The sequence below is a fragment of the Kockiozyma suomiensis genome (assembly GCF_038497685.1).
Source record: "Kockiozyma suomiensis strain NRRL Y-17356 unplaced genomic scaffold V2V93scaffold_10, whole genome shotgun sequence".
Taxonomy (NCBI): Eukaryota; Fungi; Ascomycota; class Lipomycetes; order Lipomycetales; family Lipomycetaceae; genus Kockiozyma; species Kockiozyma suomiensis.
The window spans coordinates 100310-117015 of NW_027117673.1; the positions used below are offsets into that span (position 1 = coordinate 100310).

Genomic DNA, 16706 nt, shown 5'->3' on the forward strand with positions numbered 1-16706 from the left:
GTGGGTACGACGACGATGAAGATTATACGATTAGGAATGGCATTGCCTTTTGTTTTGTGTTTTTAAATTTATTTTTTTATTTTGGGCTGGATAAAAGCTAGAGGACATGAGTTTGGATTTATTTTTGCATTACATAAATAATAACTTGATTTTCCATTATTAACTGTCCTAATCAAAGACATCAGATGTAGGCACGATGAGATGAGGAGAGATGAGATGATGAGGTTATCAGTTAATAATCTCGGAAGGTAGCGGAGCAAAACCTTAATGTTCGAGGGGAGCACGAAGCAGCAGCGGCAGCAGCATCAGCCCAGCCACTTCTACTCTGGTTTAGCAATTCAAACAATTGAGAAGTGACCACATTCAATATTGATTTCGTTTCTCATCTCTCAATTATTCATTCTTTTTGATTATTGTGAAATAATAAAATTTGCAGTATTTTCTCGTGGATATAGGTTGTGATTATGAGGTATGCCAGCCAGGTCAATTTCATGAGTGAGGGAAGGGGACCGAGATGTCATCTTTGATCTCTCGCGTTCAATTCTTAAGCCAGTTCTCTATTGATTTTCGTTCTTTTTAATTATTGAAAATAAGATGATTTTGCTAATTGTGATGGTTTGTGGTGCGGTTATAGTGGACGATTTGTTAGAGCTTCAAAGTATCGGCATGTGTACGGACAGCCTACGAAGAAGGAGTTGTGCTATGAGAATGTTCATGTAACGTATGATCCCTCTTTTATTTTTTTCTCGGCTTTTCTGCTTTGTGATATTTGAATGGCCTGATCTGATTCGAGCTGGTTGTTTAGAAAAAATGCTTGGGATTCGAGTTTGTTGAAGGTAACGTTTGTGTGCTTATTTTTTTCTCGTATTTATCGTGCAATGCTGACTTAAATTGAAATGGACAGGTTAATCCGCTTTACATGTCTGTAAACTGGGATGCCTCGGGCGGTGGTGCATTCGCGGTAATCCCTCTTTCCGAGCGCGGCAAGATTCCCGATCAAATCCCGTTATTCCGAGGCCATACAGCGGCCGTTCTCGATACTGACTGGAATCCATTTGATGACTCGATAATTGCGTCAGCTTCTGACGATGGGAAAGTTGGGATTTGGAAAGTCCCTGAGAATTTCTCGGTGCACACGGCGGCTGGGGGAACAATCAAGGATGTCGCGCCTGAGGCTAAATTGAGTGGACATTCGAGAAAGGTCGGACATGTGCTTTTCCATCCGACTGCTAGCAACGTGCTTGCTTCCTCGTCGGGCGATTATACTGTCAAACTTTGGGATATCGAGAGTGGTAAACCAAAGACTTCGTTGAAACATAACGATATGGTTATTAGCATGTCGTTCAATTATATCGGTTCGTTACTAGCCACTACATCTCGCGACAAGAAAATCCGCATTTGGGATCCGCGCACGGAGAAAGTCGTCGTCGAAGGACCCGGACATGCCGGCGCAAAGAATCAGCGCGTGGTGTGGCTAGGTGAACTCGATCGGCTAGCCACTACCGGATTCTCGCGCATGAGTGATCGTCAAGTTGCGCTCTGGGATGCGACCGATATCAAAAAAGGTCCGCTGGGTGACTTTTACATGCTTGACTCGTCGGCGGGAATTTGTATGCCGTACTATGATCCTGGCACGAAGTGTCTGTACCTGGCTGGCAAAGGTGATGGTAATATCCGGTACTACGAGTACGACAATGATGAACTATTCCCGCTTTCAGAGTACAAATCTGCCGAACCGCAGCGGGGAATTGCATTCATGCCCAAACGTGGCGTAGACGTCAAGGATAACGAGGTTGTGCGTGCCTACAAGACGGTATATGACACTCTTATTGAGCCTATTCAATTCATCGTACCGCGTCGCGCAGAAATGTTCCAGAGCGATATTTATCCGGATTGTCCGTCTAGCGAACCAGCGTTGACTGCAGATGAGTGGTTTGGAGGCAAAGACGCGGCACCGAAAGTTATTTCGTTGGAGGCTGTGTATGATGGAACTGTTCCTGTAGCTGTTGCCAGCGAAATCCCAGTTTCTAAGCCGGTTGAGAAGCCAGTTGAGAAAAAAACTGAGCCTGTCGCAGTAAAGGAAGAAACTCCAGTTGAGAAGAAGGCTGAGCCTGTTGCGGAGAAGGTGGAGACGCCGGTTGTGGAGGACAAGAAAGATTTGGATAAAGTACTCGCAACGCCAAAGGTCGATGATATGCTTGCCAAGGCTAGCGAGGCAGAGGATGCGCCTGTGCCTGCCGTTTTAGCGAAGGAAGAATCGTCCTGGGAAGCCGAGTCCGATGCCCCTGTACCAGAAGTTGCACCCTCTGAGGCTGCTCCTGAAGCCACTCCGGAGCCCGTTGCCGCTGCCGAGGCGGCAGCTGAACCCGCACCGCCTGCGGCGCCTAAAACTAGCAGCGGGGGATCAGGTCTTCTTTCAAATAAACTTGAGGCATTACATAATCATATGGCTGAGACGAAGAAGACACTTGAAGTTTACGAGGCGCGGTTTACTGAGGTTGTGTTGTCTAATGCGCAGGAACTTGCTGCGAGAGATGCCAAAATTTCTGTGCTGGAGGAGGAGATTGAAGCGCTGAAGGCTATTGTTTTGGGAAAGAGTGAGAAGGAGGAAGACTAAAAGATGTTTCATTATCTTATAGAAGCGCTGTAAGTTTGTTAAGTTCACGTTTTGTTGGTATTATTGTAATTTTATCTAAAAATTGAACGTCTGTTGCTACTAATAAGAATAAGAGAGTATATACAAGAAAACAGCACTACAAATAAACGTTCTTAGGCAACTTGGCAGCCTTTTTCGTCTTTTCTTCAACAACACCGCGCTGCTCTTCAATGGCCTTCATCTCATTCTCCGATTCCTCCAACGAACTCAGCAACTCCTTCCACTCACTCTCTTCTTTAGCTATTCCGGTCCCTAATTCCTCTACAACGTTAACTGATTTTCCATCTTTAATTTTCTCAATAACACGTTCTAAAGCGTCGATTTTCTTGGCGTATGTGCGTTGTAGTTCGGAGTGTATGTGTTTTTGTCGCATGATGTTTATGTTTGCCGAGCCGACCAGCGCGAGAAGGATCACGTAGCCCCAAACCCAATTCCAACGAAGATAACTGAAGCGTTCGCGAGGGGGTGTCGCTGCTGCTGTTGCTGTTGTTGTTGATGATGATGATGATGATGATAATGTCGAATTGTAACGGATACTGGATCTGCTTTTGAGATGTTAGTAGGGTGAAGACAAGATAACTAAGACACATTTGACATACGTAAAGTAAATTGTGGAAAGAGATTTGTTTTGTATACTATTTCGTGGCAAACGATAGCGTCTCGTAATCATATTCATCTTGATCTAGTTATATTCACATGAATGTAATATGTTTTGTACATTTGAAGAGTTAATTAATAGGGTAGCTCAATTTAAACCTAACCCAGTCCTTTCCGAGGAAGCTGATAAATAAGCCGATTCTTCCCTGTCGTTCTCGCCCTCTTTCATCAGCATTGTATTATTTACGCAATCACAGACTCCCTACTCAATTGATTAAGTAAACCGGAAATAGATAGAAGAAAAAAGAACTTATGTCTGCTGTCTTAAGATCTTCTTCGCGCATTTTTGCGTCGCGCGCGTTTTGTGCGCCGCGAGTTGCTACTCGGATTGCGATCCCAAAGACCTTAAGATCCTCGGTTGCAATTAATGCTGCTCGATCGTTCAGTGTTTCTCGTATTTCTTTCGAGAAGGTTTGTTTTATTTTTATTTTTATACTGTTGTTGCTGTTGCTTATGACCAGACTGTTAATAAATATTAATAGCCCTCGCTCAGACTTGGTTCGCCGGCACCCAACTTCCAAGCCGAAACTACTGAGGGACCAATTGATTTCCATGAATTCATCGGAGATTCCTGGACGATTCTCTTCTCTCATCCCGCTGATTTTACACCAGTCTGTACTACCGAGCTCGGAGCATTCGCGGCATTGAAGCCCGAATTCGATAAGCGTAATTGTAAACTCTTGGGATTGTCTGCTAACGGACTTGAGTCTCATGGAGAGTGGATTAAGGATATTGAAGAAGTTGCTCTGCAAGGTTCGAAATTCAATTTCCCAATTATCGCTGATCCGGAGCGTAAGATTGCGTTCTTGTATGATATGGTTGATCATCAGGACTTGACAAATATCGATCAAAAGGGAATCGCGTTTACTATTCGCGCCGTGTTCATCATTGACCCGGCCAAAAAGATCAGATTGTCGTTGCTATACCCTGCCTCGACTGGTCGTAACACGGCAGAAGTCTTGCGCGTATTGGATTCGTTGCAGACTGGCGATAAAGCTGGGGTTACGACTCCGATTAACTGGGTCCCCGGTGAGGATGTGATTGTACCTCCTTCAGTCTCTGACGAGGCCGCCGCCGCCAAGTTTGGCGAGTTTAACGCCGTCAAGCCTTACCTTCGATATACAAAATATCCCGAGGCTTTGCTTAAGAAATGATTGTGTTTAGTTCAGCAGATGAATTGATGTTTGGCTGTCAATTTAGGAAATATACTCTTTACTAAATCAAGCTAGACTAATAGTTGAAAAAAGAAACAATTAAATAAGGATAACACCTATAACAAACAACACCGCCCATAACACATACCAATTTTTTAGAAAGAAATAGATAATCCGCAAGACACATAACTTAACATACACAAAAGCTAACACCGCACAAACACTCTATACATAACAAGGAAAATGCAAAAGACCTGCGCTGCACTTCTGTCCTCTCATCTGATCCTAAGCTCATGGAACCAGTCCATATCTTTTTGAACAATAGAAAAAAAAAAAGCTCATTTCTCGCTCTTTTCGTATTCGTCAATCTCCTTCTCCTTTGCTTCTCGAACAACTTCAAACACTTTCAACATCTTCCGTCTGGCTCCCATAGCCGATACGCCTCTCGCGTCAAGCTCCTCAGCAGATAATCTCACAAGATCCTGCCACTTCAGACTCTTAAGGTTATCGGTATACTTGTGCAATCGCAACGAGCGAAGCCATGCCGGAATATCGTTTAATAGCGCGTCATCGGGAACAGTCGTCGCTGCGTCCTTGGACGGAGTAGTGCTGACTTGTTGCGATTCGACTACGGGTTTGCGTGGAGTCGCTAGATCGGTGATGATCGATGACGCAGTAGTAGATATACTCGTAGCTGACGGAGTAGGTGACGCCGACGATTTACGTCTCTGCTGCTGCTGTTGCTGTTGCTGATCGTTAGAACTAGCAGGGGCATTGGTCGCAAGACTAACAGCTCCAATAGGAGACGACATTGACGAATTATACCAATCCGAAAATGGCGACGCAACATTATCTCCAAGGCCAAATTTGAACGGTGCAAGTCCGGGGAATCCTTGCTGCTGCTGTCCATGTGGTTGAGGAGCCACTGACTGCTGCTGCTGCTTAGCCGGAGTATGCGGCTGCGGCGAGGCAAGAGGACGAGCGAGGGGACTGCTGAAGAGCGGCGTCGCTTGAGCTAGATTCGAAGACTCGAATTTCGGCTGATATACAGTACGTCGGTTACGAATTGCAGCCGCGTTGAACGGAGAAGATGTGTTTGCTGGAGAAGGCGACATAAATGCTGCCTGCTGCTGTTGTTGTTGTTGTTGCTGCTGCTGTTGCTGCTGCTGCTGACGAAGATACAAATCTTGGGCAGGAGAAAACAGTTGCTCAGACTCGTTATAAAACGGCGTCGCAACTAACGGCGACGAAGTAAACGGCGAGTTCCTTATCGGAGATGAAGCATGATCGACCAAATTACGTCGTCTAAACTTGCGCACGTCAGAATCCAGCTGCAAGCGCGAGTTGACGGTCGACAGGGCAGCCAACTTGAGAGCAGTAGCATTTGCCACGATTTCGGCGTTAGCAAGCGAGACTTGCTGGGCTTCGAGGTTGTTTGCAAATGGTGATCCAGCAGATACAGGAGTGTTCATCATACTTGCCCAGCTGCTCGCCACCGGTGACGAGAAAGGGAACTTTGTAGATGTCTGTTGCTGTTGCTGTTGTAGGTGTGGCTGAGGTATAGCAGACGAATGATCAAGTTCGACGGAAGGTGATCTGCTTGCCGATTTCTCTGAGCCAATGGGAGAGATAGCGCGCGAACGACTGTTATGACGTTCATAATTCTGGTCATCATCAAGCGCACACTCGAGCTCTTCATGTGGCGCATGGCGACATTCATTGTCTAGAGCCGCGACGCGAGCAGGATCAAGACGCTTGCGCTCCATTTGACGTAAAACCGAAATGAAGAAGCGAATCTGTACTTGTGAAGTGTGTTGTAGCAGAGCGTAAACGGTTGCAGTGCGCTCGCGCTCGGTAAGTACGCAAGAGAACCAGTTCTCGATCGAGTTGAGCTCAGACTTGAAGGAAGAAGATACGGCTGCTGCTGCATTAATTGCGTTGGCAGGGTCGGAAGAGGAAGACGAGGAAGAGGCAGCGGAGGAGGCAGAGGATGTGGAGGATGTGGAGGATGAAGTCAGAGCCTCGAGGGATCCTTCGTAGCTCTCCAGCTCAGAAAGCCACTGCTCAGCAAGTACAGAAGCGTAGTTTGGATCAACGGCATTCGTTATTGTGATCTCGTCGTCTTGATCTTCTTCGTCATCGTCGTCATAGAAAGAACGGTCGCGGTGCCTCCGCAAGAAGGGGATCGTGTGCTGATGTGGCGAGAAGGGAGAGTGAGGCTGCCTTCGAGCAGGAATGGGAGTAGCAGAGACTGACTGCGAAGACGAAGCGGAAGGGAAAATGTCAGAAGATGCAGTAGTGGGGAATGGCCGTGAGAAGGCGAAGCGGGTGTCGACAGAAGCCATTGCACGAGATGGGCAGATGGAGTAGGACGTGCAACTGATCTGGGACGAGTTAGCAGAGAAAACAAATTAATACTGTTTCCCTATTTCTCCTCAAGCCGATGCCTTAAAAAAATGAGAAAGTAGAGAGACGAGAGCAGAATATGTGTAGACAGTGTGGTGCCCTGTGGCGTGAGGAAGCTGAGCTGAGTAAGGCGGGGCGGAGAAAGATGATCAAGAGACAGGCAGCCCGAAGAGAGAGCGCGCACAAGCAAGAAAAGGCTGAGAACAGACGCCAGCACTGAATAAGAAGAACCCTGAGGCAGTTTAGAGACAAGAACCGCGGCCGAGGAAGGAGGAGGAGCGAAAGGAGGCGGCGAGGAGGAGATATAGTGAAAAGGGCAAAGGGTAAATAAGACCTACAAGAAGCGGATCGAAGGCAGACTTGCTGCAGCACGCGCAGAGAAAAACAGAGAAGAGGAGGAGACGGTGTAGAGTAGATTAGAGGCGATAGAGTAGAGACGAGGCAGAGAAAACACAGAAAAGAGAGAAAAGAGAGGACAAAAGAGAAGATAGAGAGAAAAGAATCAGGCCGGGGAACAGTGAGTGGGATGGCCCGCTTTAACTGTAAACGTAAACACGCCGACGTCGGCCCCGGACTCAGGCTGCCGCTATTGTGGACATATAGTTACAGAACCAAACGCCCGGCCGCACCCGCGCTCGCTGCCCCGCGACAGCAGCACCGGCAGACAGCCGGCAGCGTCTCTCCAGTCTCTCCACAGTATTGCGTTTTTAGCAGCAGCAGCAGCAGCAGCAGAAGAAGAAATAGCAAAAGAAGAAGAGGAGTCCGTAGAAAAATAAGAAGCAGCAAGAGAACATACCCGGAATAATTCAGCTAGGCCGGAGCGGACTCGGACGCGCACCGCAGTAGCCGTCGGGAGTGTGGCGGTACAGAGCCCTCAAGATATCAGCGAAGGCCGGCCAAGCTCCGGCGAGCGCGTGATGCTGGGCAGAGAGAGCCTATGGCAGAGTGTTTATTAGTAGTAGCTTACAATAGTCTGTTGACGATCAATAGTTTGTAGCTATTGCAACCATGCTGCGGTGGTATACTGACTGGTTGTGTGGTGTATATAGAATAGTAACATATTAAGAGATGCTGCCACACTGCTTTGCAATCTCGGTGGTATATATTAGAACTAGTATTAATATATGATAATATGTATATCTATCTATGTATACAAGGCATATATAGGACATATATCAGACTACCGCCGAAGCAGCCGAAGCTCGTCTGCGCGATTGTTCCTCTTCCGCTCTCCTTATCGGCCTTGCTTTCTAATTCTGCCCTCTATACTTTCTCTGCTATGGGCTCTCTTCTGTAGTCTCTATCTTGCACTCGAGATCGAGTCTTTCTTCATATATATCTTCTGCTCCATCTCCGGTAGTCCGTCTCCTCTCGTCTAGAAAGCAAATAAAGTTCATCAGCTTTCCTCATCGGAAGTCTGTCGTCTGACCTCTTTCTCCTTTCTCTATTGTTCTTCTTCCACTTCAATACAAACTATTAACCTTGCAGCAATGTACTATTGGACCTCTGTGACATTCTGTAGTCTTTTATTGGCCATATGTCGTCGTGTTTATAGTCCTATTGCAGCAGCTGCTAAACAATGTGTAGACGACGCGTCATGGCTTAAACCCCTTGTTTAAATACCCTTCTCCACACTATTGTTATTTTTTTATAATGCTACTTAATTCAGCTACTCGTAGATATCTCTGGCTTTGTTCTATAAAAACATGCACTGATATTCGCAGTCAATTTTTTTTTTCAATTTTTCTTAAGTTATTCTCAGTATCGTGTTGCGGCAGTTCTACACCTCTACTCGTTGATCTATTTGATTGTAAGTCGACATCAGACCACTTTCGGTCTCAAAACCCTCACTTCGACCGAGTGTGCTCATCTTCAAGTCATGTCATACTATCGTGCTCTCTCATCTGCTCATTAACAAGACTGCGGATGATGCACATGATTGATTGCGAGTGGCTGTCGTCTGTCTTGAATTCTTGTCGCATTTTCCTCACGTTTCTGCGCACATCTAATTCTATTATGGTAGGGTTTAGTAGGCTTTAGCTACTGTTTGCTCGGCAATGGCTGCCTGATTTAAGGCCGACTCAACCGGACTCTTAACTGAACAACTAAACTGATTTATCTTTTGTTTGCTGGTCCTGCTTCGTACTTATAGACTAAGGATTTCTCGAGCTAGAGGTTCTTTACCAGCCTGCACGTATATAAGACTACGGTAGTTGAGAGAACAATCTATGCAAAGATACCACACTAGCCAAAGATAATGATAGCGAAATCTTCTCTCTGCATCTAAAAAGGTCTGTTATACGCATTAATTATCTATTTATGCGCTCTATTGTCGTCTAAATCTCTACCGCTATATAGATTGCTATATCTATATCTAGCGAGACCCTGGGCGTAAAGCAAACCAGTTTATGCTATAGATAGCCCGGAAAATTCGGCAGCCGCACTATCGGCGACCATGCGGAGGCGGGCAGATGTCAATAGTATTCTAAACAGTAAGAATAAGTAACGTGGTCGATTGAGAGGGTTGAGAGATGAAATAGAGAAATATGAGATGGATATCTCTAATCATATATTCTGCTTCTCGTCTTTCTCATCTCATCGTTATCATCTTCCAATATTCATGTCTTCCCATCTTCTCTAGCACCCAATCAGCTTGCAGATTTTATTCTCCGCTTGTCCGCCGATGCTATCTCATTCGGCGTTGGCTTAACTCGGGCCGAGTGGCTGCCGCGTTCGAGCGACGAACTGGGAAGCGCCGACAGAGCGGGGGCCCCGCCTATTCCCTATTCTGGGGCCCCGCGAGCGCATTTCTTTCTTTCTCATAAAGACAGTTCGAATAAACAAATAAAATGAAATCGTACTGATATATTTGCTAGCTGTTGCTATTCGTCGCATACAATTGCTCCGGAGCGTCAGGAACCCGGCTCGGGCGGCGAGCAACTCTGGCGACGACCAACCGCTCTCTAGGCGCAGTTCTCACATCACGTGTCGATGACGCCGTCGCCGCGCGCTCCTCCGAATTTTATATCTACCCAGTCGCTGGCCAAAACCCCTCCTCTTTGCTCCGCTCCCCAGTCTCCTCGCGACTGTTCTTCACGACTGCTTTTCCCCGTCATCTCCGCATAATGTCTGCCATCCTTAAATCGCGTGTGCGCGATCCGCGATTCCTGTCAAAGCTCTGCAAGGCTGAGGATATGATCCCGGTCTTCAAGACTGGCGACTATCTCGGCATGTCGGGCTTCACTGGTGTTGGTGGTCCCAAGGCCGTGCCTATCGTATGTCTCTCCTTTCTGTAGCGCTTAATTGAATGAGCTGTGGCATTGATGTCCCAGATGCGGTCTGATTGACTGCCCTGGTTGACTTTTTATTTGTCAATATGCTTTTTTTTTCTCTCTGCCGCCCACCGTCTTGCTGTTTGGTAATCCTGCCCTGCTAACGTCACCGTTTTTTTTTCTGTTTCTCATAGGCACTCCAGGAACACGTCGAGAAGAATAATCTGCAAGGCCAGCTTCGCTTCAATCTCTTCGTCGGCGCCTCGTGCCCCGATCCAATTGAAGGCAAATGGGCTGAGCTCGACATGATTGAGAGCCGCTCTCCGCATCAGGTCGGAAAGCGTATCTCTGGCGCCATCAACAGGGGCCACATGAAGTTCTTTGACAAGCATCTTTCAATGTGGCCGCAGGATCTTACTTATGGATACTATACTCTTAAGAAGGCCAAGCCGACGATCGATGTCGCTATCGTCGAGGCTACCGCTATCACCGAAGACGGTGGTATTGTTCCTGGTGCCTCGGTCGGTGCCACTCCTGAGCTCGTCATGATGGCCGAGAAGGTCATCATCGAGGTCAATACCAAGTTGCCGAACTTTGAAGGACTTCATGATATCATGATTCCCGAGCACCCGCCGTACCGCAAGCCACTCTTTGTCGAGAACGTCTCGCAGCCGAATGGTTTGCCGTACTTGCCGATCGACTTTGACAAGGTCGTCGGAGTCGTCGAATCAGACTATTCCGAGCTTGTCGGACCCAATACGCCGGCTGACGATGTCTCAAAGGCGATTGCTGCTCACCTTGTCGAGTTCCTTGAGCACGAAGTCAAGATGGGGCGTATGCCAGAGAACTTACACCCTCTGCAGTCTGGAATCGGTAACATTGCCAACGCGGTAGTTGAAGGTCTTGCTGACGCATCATTCAAGAACTTGACTGTCTGGACCGAGGTATTGCAGGACTCGTTCCTTGATTTTTTCGACTCGGGCAACCTTGATTTCGCCACCGCGACCTCGATCCGTCTGTCGCCGGATGGATTCGAACGCTTCTTCAAGAACTGGGACGAATACTCCAAGAAGCTCATGCTCCGCTCGCAGCAAGTATCAAACTCTCCCGAAATTATTCGTCGTCTAGGTGTGATTGCTATGAACACCCCCGTCGAAGTCGACATCTACGCGCACGCAAACTCGACAAATGTCATGGGTTCGCGCATGTTGAACGGTCTTGGCGGCTCGGCTGATTTCTTGCGTAATGCTAAGCTATCAGTTATGCATACTCCGTCGTCGCGTCCTTCAAAGGTCGACCCGCATGGATTATCCTGCATAATTCCATTTGCTACTCACGTCGACCAAACCGAGCACGATCTCGACGTCGTCGTAACCGAGCAGGGATTAGCTGATTTGAGAGGATTATCGCCGCGTGAACGTGCACGGGTTATGATCGATAAGACGGCGCACCCTGTCTATAAGCCTATTTTGACTGATTATCTTGATCGCGCCGAGAGTCTTGCGCTCAAGACTGGCTCGCTTCATGAGCCGCATATTTTGAAGGATGCGTTTAAAATGCATATTAATTTACAGGAGAAGGGTACTATGAGACTCGAGAGCTGGGATTAGAATATATATATATGTATGTGTGTGTGTTCTCTTTTAAACATAAATGATAGTAAAGCTGGGCTTTGCAAAAGCGTTATGATGTACGTTAGAACCTTTTATTTCATTCTATATTAGTTTATTTCGTTGTTCAAATTTTGATGCACACTTATTTTACATTTGCATAAACCTGTTCGCATGCTATATCTAAAGTCGTGCCATCCTCTTACTACTAATAGTATTAGCAGCTGTAGCGGAAGCAGTAGGCAGTCATTTAGCTACACGTTCAGCAATTTTCAAAACGTCACCAAGAACACCCATAGCCGTTACTTCCGCACCGGCACTATATTAAAATTGCAAAATTAGCATGAATAATTTCAAAGATAAAAGATGAACCGAGAAAAGAGAAAACCTACCCTGCGCCTTGGATGATTAGCGGGTTTTGGCCGTATCGCTTGGTGTAGAATGCAATAACGTTATCTGAGCCCTTTAGCGAAGCAAACGGATGTGCCGCATCATACCTATTTTTTTAACAGATTTAGTCAGCAAGTAGCTCGATAAACAACAGAGAAAAAAATTAAATTAAAAATTAAAATGAAAGCGAGGGAAGGGAGAAGGAGAAACGTACTTCTCTATACCGACTTTGACTTTTTGCGACGATTCACCGCTTAAATCGATTTTACCAACAAATCGCAAGACTTTACCTTCCTCTGCAGCTTTGCTTCTCGTTTCCTCCATTTTATCATCATAATCAGGTAATTTCTGCAAGAATTCAGAGACTTGCTCTATTTCTTCTAATGGTTTAGGAATCAATGACTGTACAGGGAACGAGGAAGGTGACTGCACATCTAAACCAGACAAACGAGCCAAAATTGTCAATTTTCTTGCAACATCCAAACCATTCAAATCTTCACGAGGATCAGGTTCGGTATATCCTAATTCTTTTGCCTTGTTGACTACATCCGAGAACTTGACGACGGAGGAACCGGACGACAACGTCGAGAACTCGTTGAAAATGTAGGAAAGCGTGCCAGATACGATACCTTCGATTTTGACAACTTCATCACCGGTAGAAATTAAATCTTTGATTGTTGAAATGACAGGAAGACCAGCACCGACGGTAGCTTCATGGTACACAAATCCTTTCTTGTCTGGCTTGTCAGAAAAATTCGCGGCCGCTGCGAAAATTGCATTCCACAGTCCCAGCTCGGACGAGAACGCTTTTTTATTTGGAGTAGCAATTGAGATACCCTGAGCGAGGAAAACAGGGTACACCTTTGCCAACGCGTCGGAAGAAGTATTGTCGACCAAAATCACAGGAAGTGGACTTTTTTCAAGGTAGGCCGCTAAATCACCGGGTGAAAGACCCGACGCCGAAGAAGTGGCGGCTAGATCCTGAGGCCAGGTCGATAATTGTAATGGTGAATAGGTTTTTGAGACAAGAGCCTTTGTAGAGCGTGCGATAAGGATCACGTTATAGGTGACGGCATGGGAACGAAGAGATTGAAGTTGATTGACAAACGCCGAACCAACGAGCCCGGCGCCTTATTTCATATTAGATTTCGTTGTATTTCACAAAAATGAAAAGAAGAAAAAATGAATGCTTACCGACGATAGCAACATTAACTGAGCGAACCATTGTCAAAAGTAATTGATTAAGTGAATTATCAAGAAGCAACTTATCTCATCATCGACAGCCTTTTTTTCGATTTCTCAATATCACGTGAAATGAGTAACTATCACGTGAGTCCAGATCTGTTCCTGTACAAAAAAACCACGATTACTTGCTTTTTTGACTTCATCAAAGGAACCGATAATGAGTACAAGATCACCAGATCGGTCCTCAAAAAGAGCTCGCGACGACTACGATCGCGACGAGAGTCGCCAACACCGGCATCGTTCTAGTACGCACAGATCGTCAAGCGATTCGCGTAGTCATCGCCATCATCATCACCATCATCATCATCATAATCATCGTTCGCCATCACATCGAAGAGAAGAAGACCACCGATCAAGAAGAAAATATGACGACAATGATAATGATAATGAGAGAAGACATAGACGACATCAGGTGGATTCTAGAGATAAAGTCGATAAACCACGATATACTCATTCATCATCGTCAACTTTGACGTCAGATTATCAGCGTCGAAATCATTCACCTTCCAACTATAAATCACGACAACCTCAACGAAGCAATCTCCCTGCCGAAATCCAAGATTTAGAACGCAACATTCTCGTCGACGATGAAGAAGACAGTAGTTCCGAGACTGAAGAAGACCGCAAAGCTCGTGAACGTCGCGAACGCGATGCTCGATCACAGGCACTTACTCTTGAAATCCTAGGCGACCTACCTTTCGCCGAAGTCAAACCTCCGGAAAATATTCTATTCGTTTGCAAACTGAATCCAATAACCGAGGACGAAGATCTGCAGACTTTTTTCTCTCAGTGTGGGAAAATTCTTGGCTGTGAAATAATCAAGGACGCTAAAACAGGCAAATCTTTACAATACGGATTCATTGAATTTGAGAATGATAAAGATTGTGAAAACGCTTATATGCGTATGCAAGGAGCTTTGATTGATGATGCTAGGATTCATGTCGATTTTAGTCAGAGTGTTAGTAAACTGTCGTCGATTTGGAGACGAAAAACTAACCAAAAGAGAATGAACGAGGCCCGCGATGCAGCTCGACCAAAGAAGAAGTGGCGCGATTAAATTTACTAATTGAACTTAATCACTAATTTTGAGTCGATTGGCTTGTTTATTAGTTCTTATATAAGATAGAGATAATGCAATAATATAATACACAAAAATAATGAAGATAAAAAAACACCTATGCCCCTTCCGAACGACCTCAAAAGTTTCAGCAAGTTTTCCTCTCTATACACAGGCAAGCAGCGAGATAAGACATATAAATACAAACTATGGCACATTAAACATTCATTCCTTGATAGCGTACTCTCTTCGGAATTTTTCGTCAACCTTGGTAAGGTAATAAGTACCTGGCAAGATATCATCCAGCTTTCCCTGCGGAACATAATCTTTTTGCAAATGTGCCTTCTCGCGTAATTCGATGTAACTTTCGTAATCTTCAGGTGAGAGCGTCTTGCGATCTTCCAATCTCTGCAAAAAATTTAATTTCTCACGAATCTCAGAAGTGTCACCCTTGATGACAAACGAGTAGAAAGACGAAGCCAGACCGGATCCGTAAGAGAACGCAGCAACGCGCGTGTTGAGCAACTTTTCGGGCTCGATGTTTGAGAGTAAAGACACGAGCGACGAATAAACGCTGGCGGTGTACATGTTGCCGCACATGGTGGGACCAGTCATCGCCGGCACCAGACGCTCCTGAATGAGCTTCTTTGCGATTCCGAGAAAGTACTTTTCAACAGTCTTGTCAGTTAATGACGCCTCGTAGTCGACGGCTTTGACTTCTTCGGGCACGTCGTAGCCAAAGGATTCAGGGTCCATAAGGTAGTCGTTGTAAAGAATGCGCGCGTAGGACTTGGTGACCAGTTTGCACGTAGGAGAATGGAAAACACCGTACGAGAACCGGTCGATTCCGATGGGGATATGACCATTGAGCTGCGACAAGGTCTTCTTCTGAGCTTTCTTGGAGTAAGTCTGGTAGGCTTGATCAAGAGCACGAGTGTAGCAGCTTAGCGAGAAGTGGCCGTCAACGACAGGGTATTCGCTAGTGAAGTCAGGTTTGTAGAAATCGTACGAATGCTGCATGAACGTTCCATGAACGGGATCGAGCACAATCGGCGCGTCAGGGCCGATGAGCATCGCCACAGCACCAGCACCACCAGTAGGCCTTGCGGCGCCCTTCGCATAGAGCGCAATATCTCCGGCGACAACAATCGCATCACGGCCGTCCCAGGACGAGGACTCGATCCAGTTGACGGAATTGAAGAGTGCGTTTGTACCACCGTAGCAGGCGTTGATGGTGTCGATACCCTCGATATCGGCGTTGTCGCCAAAGAGCTGCATGAGAACAGACTTGACCGACTTTGACTTGTCAAGGAGAGTCTCGGTGCCGACTTCGAGACGACCGATGTTTGCTGTGTCGATGTTGTATTTCTTGATGAGCGATGAGAGGACAGTGAGTGTCATGGAGTAGATATCTGAGGCATGTCAGAGAAAAAAAGACAGATATGAGAGAGTAGAGCGAAGAGGAGCATACCCTCGCGGTCGTCCGGGAAAGCCATTTTTGTCTGGCCGAGGCCAATGGTGTATTTTCCAGCAGCAACGCCATCAAATTTCTCGAGTTCAGCCTGCTCGACGCACTAGAAGAAGGAACGACGGTTAGGTTGGGAAGAAGAGGTGAGAGTGACACACACACGGACCTGGTTAGGAAAGTATATTTCGATGGCCTTGATGCCGACGTTTGCAGGACGAGACATTGCTGATATAAACAGAAGGAGCTGAAGAGAAAGAGTCGATAAGAAAGAATGGCAAGAAGGAAGAACGATTATAAGAAGCAGTGGCGGAGGAATGACGAGATTATATAGCGCCGAGTGATTTTGAGACCCGATGAGCTCCGCCCAGTTTGGTTAGCGTGCGGCGTGTGTGAGTGTCAACTGAGTAGAGTAGAGAATCTGATTAGCAGTTTTGCAGCTGCGCGGTTTTAAAGAATAAGAACACAATAAAGGTATTGCTTGTCCTTATATTTGATATAATACAATCTACTTTCTAAATCGACTGGCAAAGAATACTACGCTGATTGACAAATACTGCGTCGGCGCCGAAAAACAAGGCTCCAAAGCGTGCTCAGGGCCACTGAGCGCCGCAGCTCTCAGACTGTTGAGTCTGCGTAGTTCTCAGAACCCTCGCGTATTTCCAGAACCGACACCGAGCAGGTTCCTCCGGCTCCTTTGCGGACTCTTTAGTGGTTGTTTATGGAGGATAGTGTAGAATATGAGAATTACATATTTGTATCGCTTGTAATTATAGCTTGTTATTATCGCTTGT

The 16706-nt window shown here is 46.2% G+C and overlaps 8 protein-coding genes across 8 annotated transcripts; 4 read left to right on the forward strand and 4 right to left on the reverse strand.

Annotated features, from left to right (window-relative positions):
• Positions 1 to 308: 308 nt before the first annotated feature.
• V2V93DRAFT_372323 (uncharacterized protein) lies at positions 309 to 2724 on the forward strand. Its single transcript, XM_066910713.1, has 4 exons — positions 309 to 469; positions 635 to 721; positions 806 to 836; positions 905 to 2724. The coding sequence occupies exons 1-4, from the start codon at positions 465 to 467 to the stop codon at positions 2615 to 2617; spliced, it is 1836 nt and encodes a 611-aa protein (XP_066764614.1). The 5' UTR covers positions 309 to 464; the 3' UTR covers positions 2618 to 2724.
• On the reverse strand, positions 2663 to 3353 carry V2V93DRAFT_372324 (uncharacterized protein). Its single transcript, XM_066910714.1, has 2 exons — positions 3256 to 3353; positions 2663 to 3201 (listed from the first exon to the last, which is right to left on the reverse strand). Exons 1-2 carry the CDS (start codon positions 3330 to 3332, stop codon positions 2754 to 2756), a joined length of 525 nt encoding a protein of 174 aa, XP_066764615.1. The 5' UTR covers positions 3333 to 3353; the 3' UTR covers positions 2663 to 2753.
• Positions 3354 to 3479: 126 nt separating this feature from the next.
• Positions 3480 to 4537, forward strand: V2V93DRAFT_372325 (thioredoxin-like protein). Its single transcript, XM_066910715.1, has 2 exons — positions 3480 to 3724; positions 3796 to 4537. Exons 1-2 carry the CDS (start codon positions 3566 to 3568, stop codon positions 4465 to 4467), a joined length of 831 nt encoding a protein of 276 aa, XP_066764616.1. The 5' UTR covers positions 3480 to 3565; the 3' UTR covers positions 4468 to 4537.
• V2V93DRAFT_36257 (uncharacterized protein) lies at positions 4473 to 7105 on the reverse strand. Its single transcript, XM_066908368.1, has 2 exons — positions 5592 to 7105; positions 4473 to 5198 (listed from the first exon to the last, which is right to left on the reverse strand). The coding sequence occupies exons 1-2, from the start codon at positions 6810 to 6812 to the stop codon at positions 4806 to 4808; spliced, it is 1614 nt and encodes a 537-aa protein (XP_066764617.1). The 5' UTR covers positions 6813 to 7105; the 3' UTR covers positions 4473 to 4805.
• A 2735-nt stretch (positions 7106 to 9840) lies between these two features.
• V2V93DRAFT_372333 (uncharacterized protein) lies at positions 9841 to 11908 on the forward strand. The gene is made up of 2 exons (XM_066910716.1): positions 9841 to 10148; positions 10340 to 11908. The coding sequence occupies exons 1-2, from the start codon at positions 9999 to 10001 to the stop codon at positions 11753 to 11755; spliced, it is 1566 nt and encodes a 521-aa protein (XP_066764618.1). The 5' UTR covers positions 9841 to 9998; the 3' UTR covers positions 11756 to 11908.
• A 93-nt stretch (positions 11909 to 12001) lies between these two features.
• On the reverse strand, positions 12002 to 13370 carry V2V93DRAFT_359869 (homoserine dehydrogenase-domain-containing protein; the record flags this gene model as incomplete). Its single annotated transcript, XM_066908109.1, has 4 exons — positions 12002 to 12074; positions 12148 to 12252; positions 12360 to 13275; positions 13340 to 13370. The coding sequence occupies 4 exons, from the start codon at positions 13368 to 13370 to the stop codon at positions 12002 to 12004; spliced, it is 1125 nt and encodes a 374-aa protein (XP_066764619.1).
• Positions 13263 to 14545, forward strand: V2V93DRAFT_372337 (uncharacterized protein). The gene has a single exon (XM_066910717.1). It carries the CDS (start codon positions 13548 to 13550, stop codon positions 14445 to 14447), a length of 900 nt encoding a protein of 299 aa, XP_066764620.1. The 5' UTR covers positions 13263 to 13547; the 3' UTR covers positions 14448 to 14545.
• V2V93DRAFT_372339 (hydroxymethylglutaryl-coenzyme A synthase C terminal-domain-containing protein) lies at positions 14474 to 16200 on the reverse strand. The gene is made up of 3 exons (XM_066910718.1): positions 16082 to 16200; positions 15919 to 16021; positions 14474 to 15859 (listed from the first exon to the last, which is right to left on the reverse strand). The coding sequence occupies exons 1-3, from the start codon at positions 16136 to 16138 to the stop codon at positions 14673 to 14675; spliced, it is 1347 nt and encodes a 448-aa protein (XP_066764621.1). The 5' UTR covers positions 16139 to 16200; the 3' UTR covers positions 14474 to 14672.
• Between the last annotated feature and the right edge of the window lie 506 nt (positions 16201 to 16706).